This window comes from Corapipo altera, unplaced genomic scaffold (assembly GCF_003945725.1).
Source record: "Corapipo altera isolate COAL_440 unplaced genomic scaffold, ASM394572v1 113, whole genome shotgun sequence".
In the NCBI taxonomy this organism is placed as follows: domain Eukaryota; kingdom Metazoa; phylum Chordata; class Aves; order Passeriformes; family Pipridae; genus Corapipo; species Corapipo altera.
The window spans coordinates 2,842,064-2,855,751 of record NW_020884895.1 but is presented as its reverse complement, the minus strand read 5'-3'; the positions used below and the strand labels follow the sequence as shown (position 1 = coordinate 2,855,751).

General features: G+C 62.7%; 2 protein-coding genes across 2 annotated transcripts; both read right to left on the bottom strand.

Moving 5' to 3' along the window:
- Positions 1–469: 469 nt before the first annotated feature.
- CHRND (cholinergic receptor nicotinic delta subunit) lies at positions 470–4,438 on the bottom strand. The gene is made up of 12 exons (XM_027647339.1): positions 4,387–4,438; positions 3,593–3,738; positions 3,375–3,419; positions 3,175–3,284; positions 2,904–3,059; positions 2,572–2,687; positions 2,123–2,323; positions 1,675–1,786; positions 1,437–1,551; positions 1,043–1,244; positions 820–938; positions 470–734 (listed from the first exon to the last, which is right to left on the bottom strand). Exons 1-12 carry the CDS (start codon positions 4,436–4,438, stop codon positions 552–554), a joined length of 1,557 nt encoding a protein of 518 aa, XP_027503140.1. The 3' UTR covers positions 470–551.
- A 1,076-nt stretch (positions 4,439–5,514) lies between these two features.
- PRSS56 (serine protease 56) lies at positions 5,515–11,990 on the bottom strand. The gene is made up of 17 exons (XM_027647657.1): positions 11,840–11,990; positions 10,925–11,086; positions 10,124–10,309; positions 9,579–9,632; positions 9,072–9,261; positions 8,861–8,969; positions 8,621–8,780; positions 8,347–8,489; positions 8,047–8,206; positions 7,773–7,961; positions 7,498–7,659; positions 7,286–7,349; positions 6,898–7,060; positions 6,398–6,551; positions 6,194–6,282; positions 5,819–5,935; positions 5,515–5,688 (listed from the first exon to the last, which is right to left on the bottom strand). Exons 1-17 carry the CDS (start codon positions 11,988–11,990, stop codon positions 5,515–5,517), a joined length of 2,427 nt encoding a protein of 808 aa, XP_027503458.1.
- Positions 11,991–13,688: the final 1,698 nt, after the last annotated feature.

The following is a 13,688-nucleotide window of genomic DNA, read 5'->3' as shown; positions in this document are numbered from 1 at the left end:
GTGGGGGGACGTCAGCTGTGCCCCTGAAACCAGAGCCCTGGCATCCCACTGCTGAGCTGGGGAAGGAGACAGCCCTCTGGACCTCCAGCTCTGCACTGCTGGATGGGGTGTGATGGGGGGAACACTGTGGGTTTGGCTGGGGGATCATGGGGGCGGGGGGGAAATGTGGGCACTGTTGGCATCTCCGCTCACTGCAGTGGATCCGCATGGGATAGTGTTATATTAGGCGGGGATACATCCCTTCCCCTGCCCATCCTGCCCCCAGTGCCCAGCCCACAGGGGTAGCAGGGCTGGTACCACCACACCCCTCTGGAAATCACCCCTTCCAGCCACAGCTGAGATTCACTGTGCTCAGGACACTCAACAGCACCCATTCCCTTGGTGGGCATCACCCTCCCCAGCACACACACAGTACTCAGGCTGGGCATCATGCCCAGCAGGGGACACTGAGAGAAGCCACCAGTTCAGTGCCCCATGGCAAGAAACATCCAGCTTTATTTTCCCAAGCCAAGGCAGGTGAGGGAGAAGTACATGGGACCCCCCCACACCCCTTAGACAAAGCGCTTGTTCTCCTCCTGGTAGTTGTAGGGGTCTCCAGCAAAGGGCAGCGGTGGTGGGTGGTTGTAGATGCCCATGAGGAAGATCCAGAGGGTGCCAACCACCAGTGTGGGGGTGATGAGAAAGAGGCAGAGGCGGTCCAGGGTCCGGGCCACACGATTCCAGTTGTCAATCTCCTGGGAAAAGAGTCAGAAGCCAAGCAGTGGGGGGCACAGCGGGCACAGGGTGCCCCCTCTGCCCTGCCAGTGCCCATGGCCCCACCTCGTTGTAGCTGTTTTCATCCCGCATGTGCTTGACAATGTCATTGGCGTTGTCAATGACAGGTTTTATGTGCTCATAGAGCTGCTCATCACCTGTGACTGTGCCCTGCGGCGCCAAACCTGGGGGCAAGGAGGCAGTGAGGTGGGCTCCAAAGGGCTGCCACTGCTGGAGAGCCCTGCTCCACCACCCTTCCCCATGTCCCCATGGAGGGGCTGTGGCTCACGGGCAGGGGTGACGCGGCTGACCAGCCCGTGCCGCTCCGACTGCTTCTCGAACATGAGCTCGCTGCGGGACTTGACGCTGAAATACTCCTCTGCCTTGGCAATGTAGCCAGCGGAGCTGCAGCGTCGGATGCATGGGGCGCCCGCCGGGCTCTCGTCCTGCTGTGTCATGCCCAGCAGCCGGGGCAGGCTCTCCAGGAAGACCTGGGATACAAGAGGGGTTGTCAGGTCCCTTGGACGCTTCCCCAGTGCGATGCCATCTTGTCCCCACTTTCTGTCCACAGACTACATGTGGCAGAGATGGGACACCCTGTTGCAATGTGCTGTGCTGTCCCGTGTCCTCTGTGGGGCACAGTGTCATCCCTGTACCCACCAGTACACGCACACCCTGCTCACCTCTTTGACCCAGTCAGACATGACATGGGTGCTGGGCGTGCGGAAGTGGAAGTTGAGGACCACGACACAGATGATCACCACAGCTGTCACCAGAAGCATGATAAAAAGCAGATACCTGGTAGGGAGCATGGACTTGGAGCTGGCATTGCCACAGGGGCTGGGCACAGGCAGAGCTGCCCTCTGGCACCATGGGGACCCCACAATGTCCCCGCTGCACCCAGTGGTGCCCAGGACTCACTTGCCAATGAGGGGGACGGCGTGGGAAGTGGCAGGCAGGCGTTGGGAAATTAGAAGGAGGAAGACAGACTGGGCCAGGAGCACTGAGATCACCAGGGTCATCTTCTCACCACCTGGAGAGCAAGTGAGCTCAGGGAAAACCCTGCCCCATGTGCCTTTCCCAGTATCCCCAGTGCCACGGTTGCCCTTCCAGTGTCCCACCATACAGTGCCCCATATTGGGTTTTCTGTTATGGGGGTACACCAGGGTCCCACATGGGGTATCCTGTCCCCAAGCGTGCCTCTGCTAGGGTGTCTGGCTGGGATGACAGTGTCTTACATGGGGATATCCCAGAACTGGGATATCCCTGTGCTGAGCATTGGGGTATCCCCATGTCCCAGGACATGGTGCAGGTGTGGGACATGGAGGTGCCCCGGGGCTGTGACTCCCATACCGCAGGGCTCACTCACTGTCAGCAGGCAGGTAGAAGACAAGGATGACCATGAAGGCAATGAGGATGCAGGGTATGACGATGTTGATGACATAGAAGAGCGGCTTGCGCTTGATGATGAGGTAGAAGGTGATGTCCTGGTGCTCACTGGTGTCAGGGGGAATGTCAGGGTAGATGTTCTTGCGGGCTGGGCGGTGGATGATTTCCCATTCCCCATTCTCTGCCAGGGCAGATGGGACAGCACATGGCATGGGGGACACCTGCCATGACCATTCTCACCAGCCCCACCAACACTGATCTCCCCGTCCAGGGTCTGGGTAGCTCCAAGTCTGGTGGGTTGGTGCCAGGGTGCAAAAGCCCCAGATACATGGGTGTCTCCGTGACAGAGTGCCCCAACTCCAGACTGGCACCCAGCCCTGCACAGGATGTCCCGCTGCCACAGGACATAGCAGAGAGCACAAGCCTTACCTGTGAAGCCTTCGGGGTCGATGATGATCCACTCCACCGGGTAATCCTTGCCTGTGTCCAGGTCAGTGTCTGTCTTCAAGTGCATGTTGATCTCCAGGGCACTGTATGCCAATGACCTGGACCACAGGAGACAGGCAGTGAGGAGTTGCAGCTGCTACTGGGCACACACCACCCACCCACCCTGACCTCCAGCATGATGGACTCAGGCCACCGGGTCACCTGCAGAACCCCACCTTGCTGTGCCCCAACAGCAAGGGGAGGGTGCTAGCAGCAGCAGGCACCACAGGGGGATGGGATGCCCACCCTACTGCCCTGACCCAGCAGCCCAGCACCTGAATCTGAGGGTGCAGTTCTGCCAGTCGAAGGGGAAGAAGTCGACGTTGATGAGGCAGGTGCTGCGGAAGATGGCAGGTGGCAGCCAGTAGACATAGCCCGTGTCGTAGAGGAGGACATTGCAGTAGTAGGCGACCTCAAAGAGCCCATCATTGCTGTGCCAGCAGAGAGACAAGGTGATGGTGGGGCTGGGAAGGGGCCAGGGGAGCCCTGGGCATGCACCAGGCACAGTTTAGGGGATTTGGGAGGGGAAACTGAAGCACAGCTCACTTGTTCTCCAGGACTATCTCAGGCAGCCACAGCATGTCTGCTGGCAGGCGGAGCACCCCAATGTCCCCAAAGTCGGACTTGTTCCACTGCAGGCGGTAATCGGTCCAGCCCTGGAGGGGAGGATCCCCAGGTCACCCCCTCACCATGCTGGGCCACCCCGTGGTGGCACAACTGATGCCATGACACCTGTCCCTACTCACGTGCTCGAGCCATATGCTGGTGGTGAGTGTCTCATCCACTTCTTTCTGCAACAACAGTGTGGGGCAGTGAGATGCCAAGGTGTCCCGACAGCTCGGGACCCCCAACACTCAGCAGCAGAGTGAAAGAGAAGCAGCCTCAGGGGTGGCATCCAGCCAGCCCTGGGGGTGAGGCATGGCTGTGGGGCTCCCCACGGTGGGCACTGCCCACTGGGGCTCACCAGTGAGATTAGGTTGGAGAGGGTGAGGGCCAGGTAGACGTCCACGACCTCATCAGTGGAGACAACAGGACGCACCTCTTTGTCATAGCCCTTCTCCTTAAAGAGGTGGTGGATGAGCCTTTCCTCCTGGTTCACGCAGAGCCCACCTGGGGGTGTGGAGTCAGGCAAACCAGGGGGCTAGTGGGGCTACTGGGCCCAGTGCCACCCCATAGGATGGTATAAGAATGTAGGAGACAGGAACGGCCCAGGACATTGTATGTTTGTGCTGCACAGGAGCACAGACATGGACATGCAGGAATGACAGACTTGCGAGAGCACATTGGGCGCACATGGGCATAGGACAAGGACATGGGTATGGACACAGAGACACAGAAATACAGACCTGGCACACAAAGGGGCACACAGACACAAGATACTTGGGTACAGATCCAGTGGCATTGTGCACATAGATGGATGCACACACAGAGGCACACATGCACTCATGGACATGGACCCAGCGTATGCAGGGACACGTGGTCAGAGATTTGGTGTCACTGTACACACAGACAGGCATACACAGGGACATACAGATACAGTGACACTGGGAACAGATAGCACATGGCCTGGGCTGAGACACAGCTTTGGGAAAGAAGCACAAGGGACGCACAATGAGGGGATTCTGCCAGGTAATACCCAAAAAGCAGCTCTGGGGACCCTTGTGCCCTGTTTGGACCCTGCCACCGTCCCACCGACCCCATTCAGGGGGCCTGGCATCCCCCAGCAATAGGGCACCCCATGTCCCAGACCCCGCTCACCCGACAGCATCAGTGCCCCGAGCAGGGCCAGCTGCTGCGGCAGGTTCCCCATGCGGTGCCCGCAGTGCCCTCGCGCCGTGCCAGGCCCTGGCTGCCTCCCCGCCTGGCCTGGCCGAGCGGATGTCCGGCTGCCGGACAGACTAGGAGATGGATGGTGCCAGGTGCTGAGGGGGAAGGGTACCGGCACCGGATACCCGTTCCCAGCCCTCTCTTCCGGCACCCCAGCGTGCAGGGAAGGGGAGACAGGCAGGCACAGCTGGACTCACCAGCCCCACGGGTGACAGCTCATCACCCTGAGCCTGGGCACCCCAGCACGGGCACTGCTGGGCACGGGGAGGAGCGGTCCCTTCCCTGCTGCTCAGCAGTCCCAGTGATGCTGCTCGGGGTGGCAGAGTCCCCACAGGTGGGAGGGGTTGGTACCCACTGATGCCCAAGCACAGGGGTGGCACCACCCTGCCACCCACCAATGGCGCAGGGCACACTTGGCCCCTGCACTGGCAGGTTTCACATGGGTCCCTGGTGGGGTGTCACCAGGGATGAGCACCAGTACTGTGCCATGGGTGCTGCCATGGGCAGGAGGGGTGTCCAACCCCCGGTGAGGGTCTGGGGAGTCGGTTCCACGTTGGATGCAGCAGGAGTCAAGGCTGGGGGCATCGCTTCGGGGTACAGGGTGCATGGGAAGGGGGAGATGCAATGAGATGTCATAGCCCCACTGGAAAGCCCCTCCACTCTCACCCACCTCATCAGCACTGCATGGCATGCTTGCTTCACACTCACTGGCTACTGGAAAATAGAGCCCTTCTTTATTGAAAAATAAACCTTCTCTGTACAAATAAATAACAGCTCAGGTACCTTTGGGAAAAAATGGGGTGAGGATGGGGTGAGGATTGCCAAGGTGGGTGGTCCCAGGAGAGAGGAGGACTGTGATTCCTGGCTGAGGTGCTCCGGGTACTGCCTGGGGCACCATTGCCCTGGGGGAAAGCCAGGAAGTGCTGATGGGAAGAGGGAAGCTGGGGCACGATGAGGGCGGAAGAGCCTGAGGCAGGGAGGGGACTGTGTTTGAAGGACATAAGGGACACCTGCCCCAGTGCCCTCTCCCCATGCTGGAATGCTGCTCCAGGGGCACCATTAGGTTTTCAGCGCTTCGAGCGCCAGAGCGACGAGGCCGGGCATGCTGCGGGCCAGCGAGTCGCTCTCCAGCCCCACAAGGCCAGTGAAGGCCGTGGGCCGGCCCCCTACAGTGGCCCGCACCTGCGCTCGGTACAGTCCCTTGGTGTTTTTGGAGCCCAGGTCCACGAGGATCTGCAGGGAGACGACGGCACCATGAATCCCCTGGGGGAGCCAGGGGCAGAGCAGGACAGTAATGGGCTGGGGGGCAGCATTTATCGGTTGCCAGGGCGGGGGGCTCTGAGTGGCTGGACAAGGCACTCACCTCCTGGAAGGTCATGGCCAGGTCAGTCTCGGGCACCTGCAGCACCCAGGCGTACAGGTCACGCACCGCACCCACCCGCACTGCCGACTCGTTGAGGCTGGGGCAGGCTGCAACCCCGGGAATGGGCAGGAGAAACATGGAGGGGGACATCAGGGTGAATTGTGGGGATGCCATGCTGTGGCCCAGCCTAGGGAGGAGCACCCTTGCTCTGGGGACACTATGGGAGCATGAGTCCCTGTGGAAAGGGATATAACCAAGGGCTGTCCCACTGAAATGGGACTAGCAATCCTGGGACCAGGGTGCAAGGCTGAGGCTGGGGTTGTCACTGTCCCCATGGTGGCACGTGGCATCCTGCAGGGTTTGTGGGAGCTTACCTTTGCTGGCACCTGCCTCCTCCTCCTCCTCCTCCTCCACCCTGGGCAGCTCTGTGGACACCAGCTCACGTTTCTCCCTCAGTGCGGACCCTGCCACCGAGAGAGATGTGACACTCCTCGCAGGGACACAGCCAGTGGGCACTGTCCGGGCACAGAGCCGGCCGGAGGGTGGACTTCCCACTGCCCCCAGACCCTCCAGGCTCACAGGGCTCACGGTTTGGCAGGGGGGTCCCTGCCAGCTCTCCGGGTGCCTGTCGTGGCTCCATAGTTTCCAAGGCAGTGCCAAGGTCCAACTCTGCCCGCAGCTGGGTGAGGAAGGCTCGTCCCTGTCCCACCATCTCCTCCACCACATCCTCACCCTGCTGAAGGGAAGGCAAGGTGATGGGGTACCCACAGGATACCTCTGAGAACAGCCAGGTGCCCGGCAGCAGAGTGCAGGGCACAGCTGGGCTTGTGTCAGATGGGGCACTGGGGACATGCAACTGTTTGTGGCAGTGTTGGGTCAGATCCTGAGCTGCAGGGTCAGACCCATGGCTCTGCACTGCCTGGACTGGGAGCGCTGGTTTCAACTGGGGAGGATGAGATGCCCCCTTTGTAGTGGTAAAGTGAGATGGCTGCACAGGGGACAATAGACCCATGAGATGTCCCTGGTGTCACAGTCACCAGAGGGGCAGGGGCTCCCCCAGCCTGTCCCTTCCCACATACCTGCAGAAAGAGCTGCATCTCCCCGGGGAGCTGTTCCCTGTCCATTGTGGGCACTGGGGGACTGCTCCCCTCCATGGCCCTCAGTGCCTCCATCCAGTCTTGCAACTGGGGTCCCACTGCCGCAAAGAGGTCTGCAAAGGGTGGCAGCCGCCTGGCCCCCCACCTGCAAGCACATGAGGTGAGCTCAGACTGGTGTCCAGCAGCACCCATCCCCAGGGCAGTGCCACCCTGTGCACCCCACTGGGCACCTCTGGGAGAGTGCCCTCATTGCAGGAGGAACAGGACCCCAGTGTTCAGGCTGTCCCCAAAAGCCGTGCCAGTGCCCACTGTCATCTTGACCACCTCCCCAACCCTTTTAGCCCCTCGTCCCATGCCGACCATGCCTCACCTGGTGGGGACTTTCTGGGGTCCCTCTGCTGTGGGCCTTGAGTGGCCCCCTGCCACAGCCAGCTCTGAGGGGACAAGAAGGGGACAGGAGAGACAAAGGGAAGGGGAATCCCATGGGGGTGACAGGGCAGGCTGCTGGTGCTCCAGCCATCAGCTCAGGGGAGACTGATGGGACCCCAAGTGGATGTGGGGTGGTCCAACACAGGAGAGTACCTGGGATATCCCTGCGGACACGGGAGGGGAAGAAATGCCCATAGATCTTGCCCAGGAGCTGGGGCAGAGTGCGGCTGAGGAAGGAGAAATCAAACTGGTTTCGGATGAAGTCCCCAGCCTGGCGCAGGAGATCCACCAGGGTCTGGGCATAGGAGTGCAGCTCTGTGGGCAGAGAGGACCCTGTGGGCACATGGCCCTGGCACCACACCAACCTCTTGCTGCCAGAAATGGGGTCCCTCCCCATACCCTAGCCCTGCCACAGTCCCCCAGCTCACCACATCGTCTTATCCTGGCACGGCAGGTCTCCTCAGCCAGGCGGGCACAGGTGGCCCGGCCCTGAGGTGCCCGGCAGGATCCAGCATAGAAGGTGCAGAGACGGGCGCGCTCAGGGTTCTGCCGCTCTGGGGGCAGCTGGGCCAGTGCCAGCAGGTCGAAGCAGCTCGGTTCTCGGCTGCCAGGGGCAGCTGTGAGAGAACCGGGGCTGCAATGAGGTGCTGAAACCTCTCTGGGTGTCTCCGTCCCCCCTACCGTGCAGCCAGTGGCACTCACAGTCCATCTGGAGGCTGAGCCAGTCCGTGAAGGCAGTGACGCGGGTGTAGACTCCCGGTTTGCCCCGCTCACCACAGCCGTCACCCCACGAGGTGATACCGTAGAGGACAAAGTGGTGTGAAGTGGGGTCTTGGCATGCCAGTGGGCCCCCTGAGTCGCCCTGTGGGGGAGATGCTCATCCATTGGTCTTGGCTGGGACCCCAACCACATTGACTAGCTGTGGCACGTGCTCAGCAGCCCTGTGTGCCACAAGGGATTTTTGAGGTGGTGTAACAGCAGTCCCTTAGGCCCAGGTGTTACCTGACAGGAATCGATGCCTCCAGACAAGTACCCAGCACAGAACATTGCACTGGTGAGCAGGTCCTTGCCCAGGGCACCCCGGCATGTCTCCTGGCTGAGCAGGGGCACCTGTGCCTCCATCACCACATCAGCCACTGGTCCCTCTGCCAGGCAATGCACCGATTGCAGTGTCCCCTGTGCCTGGACGTCTCTGTGCCCTGGCTTGGTGCATTGGGACTTGGCACACGAGAGGGCACAGAGGGGGACACCCCACGGGGTGTCAGAGTGGCTTTACCTTCATAGAGGGAGCCCCAGCCCGCGATGTAGCAGGGAGTGCCAGGACTGGGCTCTGTGGGGCCACTGGGAAGGCACACGGGGCTGACGGTGGGTGACGGGGCCAGCGGCACTGCCAGCTCCAGCAACGCCAGGTCTCCGTGAAACGTCTTGGGGTTAAACTGGAAGGAGATGGGGGGGTGTCAGTGGGGGGCCCTCGGGCATGCACAGGGAGGTCAGGGGGGTGCCCACCTCCACCCACCTTAGGATGAGGCAGGATGCGTCGGATGGGCACTGCCCTCTCGCCCACACCCGGCTTTCCCAGCTCGTGGTCGCCCACCACCACCGTCCACGCCAGCTCATTACGATTCCTGGCAGGGTGGGGGGCAGTTAGTTACAGGGATGTTGGGGTACCAGCCCGTGCCCCCCTCTGCAGGGACATCATCTCCGCATTGCTGTGCCCCACGCCGTACCCGCCAAAGCAGTGTGCCGCGGTGAGGACCCAGGAGCGCCCCACCAGCACCCCTCCGCACATCAGCTCCCCGTGCAGCCGCACCGACACCAGCCAGGGCCAGGCGCCCCGCGGGGCCACGCTGCCGCCCATGATCCGTCCGCGGGGGGCCGTGGCATTGGCTTGTGGACCCCCACGGTGCCCACAGCTCCCTGGGAAACAAAGCCGGGGTGAGAGGGGGTCCTGCAGCCCTGCTGCTGGGACACTCCCTCTGCCAGGTGGGCACGGGGCGTCCGGGGATGGTCGCGGCAGGTGGAGGGGGTGGCGGGGTCTCAGGCACGTCGGGCGCGCTGTCAAGCCTCATCGTGCTCACGGAGGCGAGCGGGCGGAGGGCCGGGGGCACCCCGCAGCCCGGCAGCTGCCGACGCTAACCTCTGCCCCCCGGCCCAGCAGGCAGCCGGGGGCCGGGGGCGCCCGCTGGCGTGGTGGGGGGGGGTGGCGTGGGCACTGCGGGGCCGCCCCTGCTCACCTGGCGTTGCCACCTCTGCTGCTGCGTCAGGACCCGGGGCCGCGGCTGCCGTCTCTGCAGGGACAGGCTGTCAAGGCACCAGTGCATCCCTGCTGTCCTCAATTCCCCCCAGTTACTCTCAGTGCCTCCAGACCCCCATCATCCCGAACAAACACCCGTGTACCACCCCAGGAGTGCTTGCACCCCCAGTGACTCAGTGTCCGCAATCTCTCAGCCACCTTTGCTTGCCCCCTTCTCCCTCCCAGATTCTCCATTACCTCTCAATGTCCCATTCTCCCAAAAGTGCTCATCCTTCCCAATACCTCCATCCCCCAAATCTCCACCTCTTATCCCAGATCCCAACATTCCTCCCAACCTTCCATCCTACCAAAGATACCCCATCGTTCTATTGTACCCCCACTTTCTCCATTCCCCAACTCCGTCCCAGTATCACATCACTGCCAATGTCCCATATCCCCTCCAAACCTCCCCTGGGAATGCCCCGTTTTTTATCGTATGGTCTTCCCTCTCTGGGAGGAGCCAGGGGGATGCAGGTGCCCACTCACGGCACTCCTGGAGGCGGTGCTGGCAGAGCCGGGCGCTGAGTGGGGCACAGGTGTGTGGGGCCCCCTCAGGTGGGCACAGGTGCTGGTAGGGGGCACAGGCCTGGCTCAGTGCCCAGTTGCGCTGGGGCAGCTCGGGCAGTGCCTGGGCATCCAGCAGGGCCTGGCAGCTTGGGGGCACAGCTGGTGCTGCAAGAACAGCAGGGCTGTGAGCATCATCATGTCCTCCCTGCCCACCTCTGCCCAGGCCACCCTGAGTTCTGCTTTGGTGCGGGTGGGAAGGGGGCATGATAAGCTGTGTAGTCAGCACATTTTGGTAGGGTCTTCTGTGTACTGGGATATGTTTTTGAGGGGATCTCTGAAAAGGAGACAAGGGATCAGGCAATGGTTTGGATAGGGCTTCAGGTGATTGGGTAGGATACAGAGAAGATGGGAACTGCTTGGGTAGGGTCTTCAGGTGGTGTTTTGGTAGAGTCTCTAGCAGTTAGGGATATATTTTGGGAATCCGGGCAGTTTTGGTAAAGCCTGTAGGGTAAGCCAATAGGGGAGAAGGTACAGTTTGAGTAGGATCTTGGGGTCCAATTTTGTTAGGATTTCTAGTGGATGAGGTGGTGCTTTGGTAAGGACCCAAAGAAATATTTGGCAGGGGTTTCTAGGCATGGGTGCAGGTTTTGGTAGGGTCCTTTGGGCACAGGATGGTGTTAGGATAGGACCCCTGGACTGTGTTTGGGTGGGGATCCTGGGCTCTGTTTGGGTAAGGCCTCCTGGGGATGGGGCAGTGGGGGCCGTGGGGTCATGACTCACGTGGGCAATGGCCAGTGATGTTGGCGCAAGGTGGGAAGAGGCAGGGGGCACAGAGTCCACAGGCCCCTCGCTGCCGCTGCTGCTCGGACAGCGCCCGCTCCAGTGCCAGCAGTGCGCTCCTTAGTGCTGCCTCCAGCACGAGCGTCCCACGGCTCGACAGTGCTGATGGACACACACAGGGTGCTCAGACTCCCAGAGCCTCCACCACTGCCCCCCACCGCAGCCACGGGGTGCCCCCAGCCCGCCTGGTGCCTGTGCCCTGATATCTCTGTGGTGGGTGTAAGGCTGGGCACAGCCTGTCACCTGTTGACATTGCCTAAGGTGACAACCGTTAGTGTCACTTCTCTGCTGGTTGGCACATGGGCACTTGGGTGTTTACCCAGGTCTCTGTGGAGACCCCATGGACAGATGTGTGTGCAAATGTGGGCATACAGCAGGGTGTGAGCCTGGGCAGGTGTGCCCACATGTGTCAGTGTGCAGGTACCTCTGTACACACTTGTGTGTGCACTGTGAGTGCACACCTGTGTGTGCCAGGGTCTGCATGTCCCCATGTGTGTACAGTCCTGTGTGTGCCCTGTATGTGCGTCCCCCCATGTGTCCCTACCTGTGATCACCTTCCTGCTGGCCATGCCCTGGCAGAATGTTCCCTGGGGTTGGCAAAGGTACCTGGGCAGGAGGGAGGACACAGGGCACCCTGCATCCCCTGTGTCCCCTAGTGCCACTGGCAGCACTTGACACCCAGTCCAGGCAGCACAGGTGTGTCCTGGGATCTGGGGGTCTTCACCAGGGACCTGGCCATTCTGCTTGTGCTCCCTCCCTTCCTGAGAGTGAACCCAGGGGTCCCAGCTCCTACAGCAGCCCTGTCCACAGCCAAACCGTCCCACAAAGATGCCCCCGTTCCCGTGCCCCACTGACCTTGTAGGATGCTGGCCGGCATGGGATACAGCCCCTGGCCCAGGGGGACCCCTCCCACCAGCTGCAGCAGCAGCAGGAGCAGCAGAAGCACGGGGGGGACCAGGCGGACCCCGAGAAGAGCTCCCCGCGTCCTCTTCCCTCCTCGCTCCATCCCCGGGCGGGCAAAGGGGGGCAGGAGGGGGGAGCCCCCGAAATGCCCGAGGCGGGAGAGGAGGGATGGATATATACGGTGCCCCCCGGGCGGTGGGAGGAGAGAGGGGCCGGGGGAGCACAAACAGGCGAGTTCATTAATGTCGCGCCAAGATGCCAGCTCGGGGCGGGGGGCGCGGGGGGGGGCGCAGCCGGGGCCTCAATGCCGCCTTTGTTCGACGGGGCCTCCGGGCGGGCAGCATCAGACGGGCGCTGCGCTCCGGCGCTGCCCGCGGCCCTTGATCATTTTCACGCCAAGCCCCGGCCGCGCCACCCTCCCTCCTGCGGGCCCCGGGCGGGTGGGAACGCACCGGCGGCTGCGGGCGCGGGGGGCCCGGGCTGGGCGTGGGAGCCCCGCCGGCGGTTTCAAAGGCGGGCAGCGGGCCGGGAGCGGTCGGGCGGACAAGGCGGGGGAAGGGGAGGAGGGGGGACTCCGCGGGGGGGTCCTCCTCTCTCTGTGCTAGCCCAGCCCTGGCTGGACGGGCCATCCCGTGCCCAGCACCGCCACCCCCGTGCTGAGCACAGGCTGTCCCCAGGGACCCCCCTGCGATTTCTCTCCCAGTTTCTCGTGTCCTGCCTGGGGTGCAGGAGGGAGGATGTGCCCCGGGGAGGGGGCTGGGGGCAGGTGGGGCCGGGGCACCGGCTGTCCTTCTTGCTTGTCCTTTCTGTCCTTGTTAAGCAGTGGGCCCGGGTTGGGGGCAGCCTTGGCCCCAGGAATGGGGGGGCTACACTCACCAGCCCAGTTGGAGAGGATGCCTCCGTGCCTGCCGCTCGGCTTGTCATTGGTCCCACGCTTTTGGGATGCCACCGTCCTGCTCCCATTGCCGCCTTCCTGTGCCCACGGGCTCAGCTTCAGTTCCTGCGGCGGGACAGGGCGCGGCTGCATCTCTGTCACCTCTTTGGGATGTAGGGGATGCCCATGCCCCCACCTCTGTCCCTGTAAAGGGGACTGGTGTTTCTGGGTCCCACATCCGTTTGGAGGGTGCCCATGTCCTTTTTTCTGTCGTTGTTAGCGGCAAGGGGTGCCCGTGTCCCCATGTCCACTGCGGGACAGGGGGTGACCGTCCCCCTATCTCTTTCCTCCTTAGGGAGTACCTATGTCCCGCTCTCTGTCCCCATTAGGTGCAGGAGGTGCCCATGTCCCCATCCGCATTTCGAGTCCAAGGGGTGTCCGTCCCCATTAGGGGCAGGAGCGCCTCCGTGCCCGCGCTCCCCCTGGCCCCCCCGGCCGCGATGGTGCCAGCAGGGCTCGGACAATGCCGCTTCAGTGGCACATCAAAGGCGCGGGCTGCCCGCGGCTGGCACGGCGACAGGCCCGCCGCAGATGAAAGCCCCGGCCCCGCTGGGCTCCCACCTCGGCCGCGGGGGCACGCTACGCCTCCGCCCCACGGGGGACGCGGAGACGGGCGGGGGGCCACATGGCCGCGGCACAAGGAACAGCGGACCCGCGCCCCGCCCCGGTGTCCCCGCACGGATCCCCCTCCCCACCCGTGACACGTGGGGGTCCAGCCGCTCGGTGACCGCGGCCGGCGCCCATGCGGGTACTTGAGGCTGGCGTGGGGTTCGGCCCCGGCCGCACCGTGCCCCCCGCTCCCGGCCCCGGTGCCAGTGCCAACCCCATTAACCTAATTGGCGAGGCGCTCGGCCGCCCCGGGCGGCA

Bases quoted from the DNA above. Each gene is read 5' to 3' on its own strand.
- CHRND (XM_027647339.1), bottom strand. From the start codon at position 4,438: ATGGGGAACCTGCCGCAGCAGCTGGCCCTGCTCGGGGCACTGATGCTG. The intron at 3,285-3,374 runs GTGAGTAGGGAC...CCTCCCCTCCAG, and splicing joins CCAGCATATGGCTCGAGCAC to GGCTGGACCGATTACCGCCT. The intron at 2,324-2,571 runs GTAAGGCTTGTG...CTGCCCTGGCAG, and splicing joins CGACCCCGAAGGCTTCACAG to AGAATGGGGAATGGGAAATC.
- PRSS56 (XM_027647657.1), bottom strand. From the start codon at position 11,990: ATGGAGCGAGGAGGGAAGAGGACGCGGGGAGCTCTTCTCGGGGTCCGC. The intron at 8,781-8,860 runs GTGGGTGGAGGT...ATCTCCTTCCAG, and splicing joins GCATCCTGCCTCATCCTAAG to TTTAACCCCAAGACGTTTCA. The intron at 5,689-5,818 runs GTGAGTGCCTTG...GTCTCCCTGCAG, and splicing joins TGGCCATGACCTTCCAGGAG to ATCCTCGTGGACCTGGGCTC.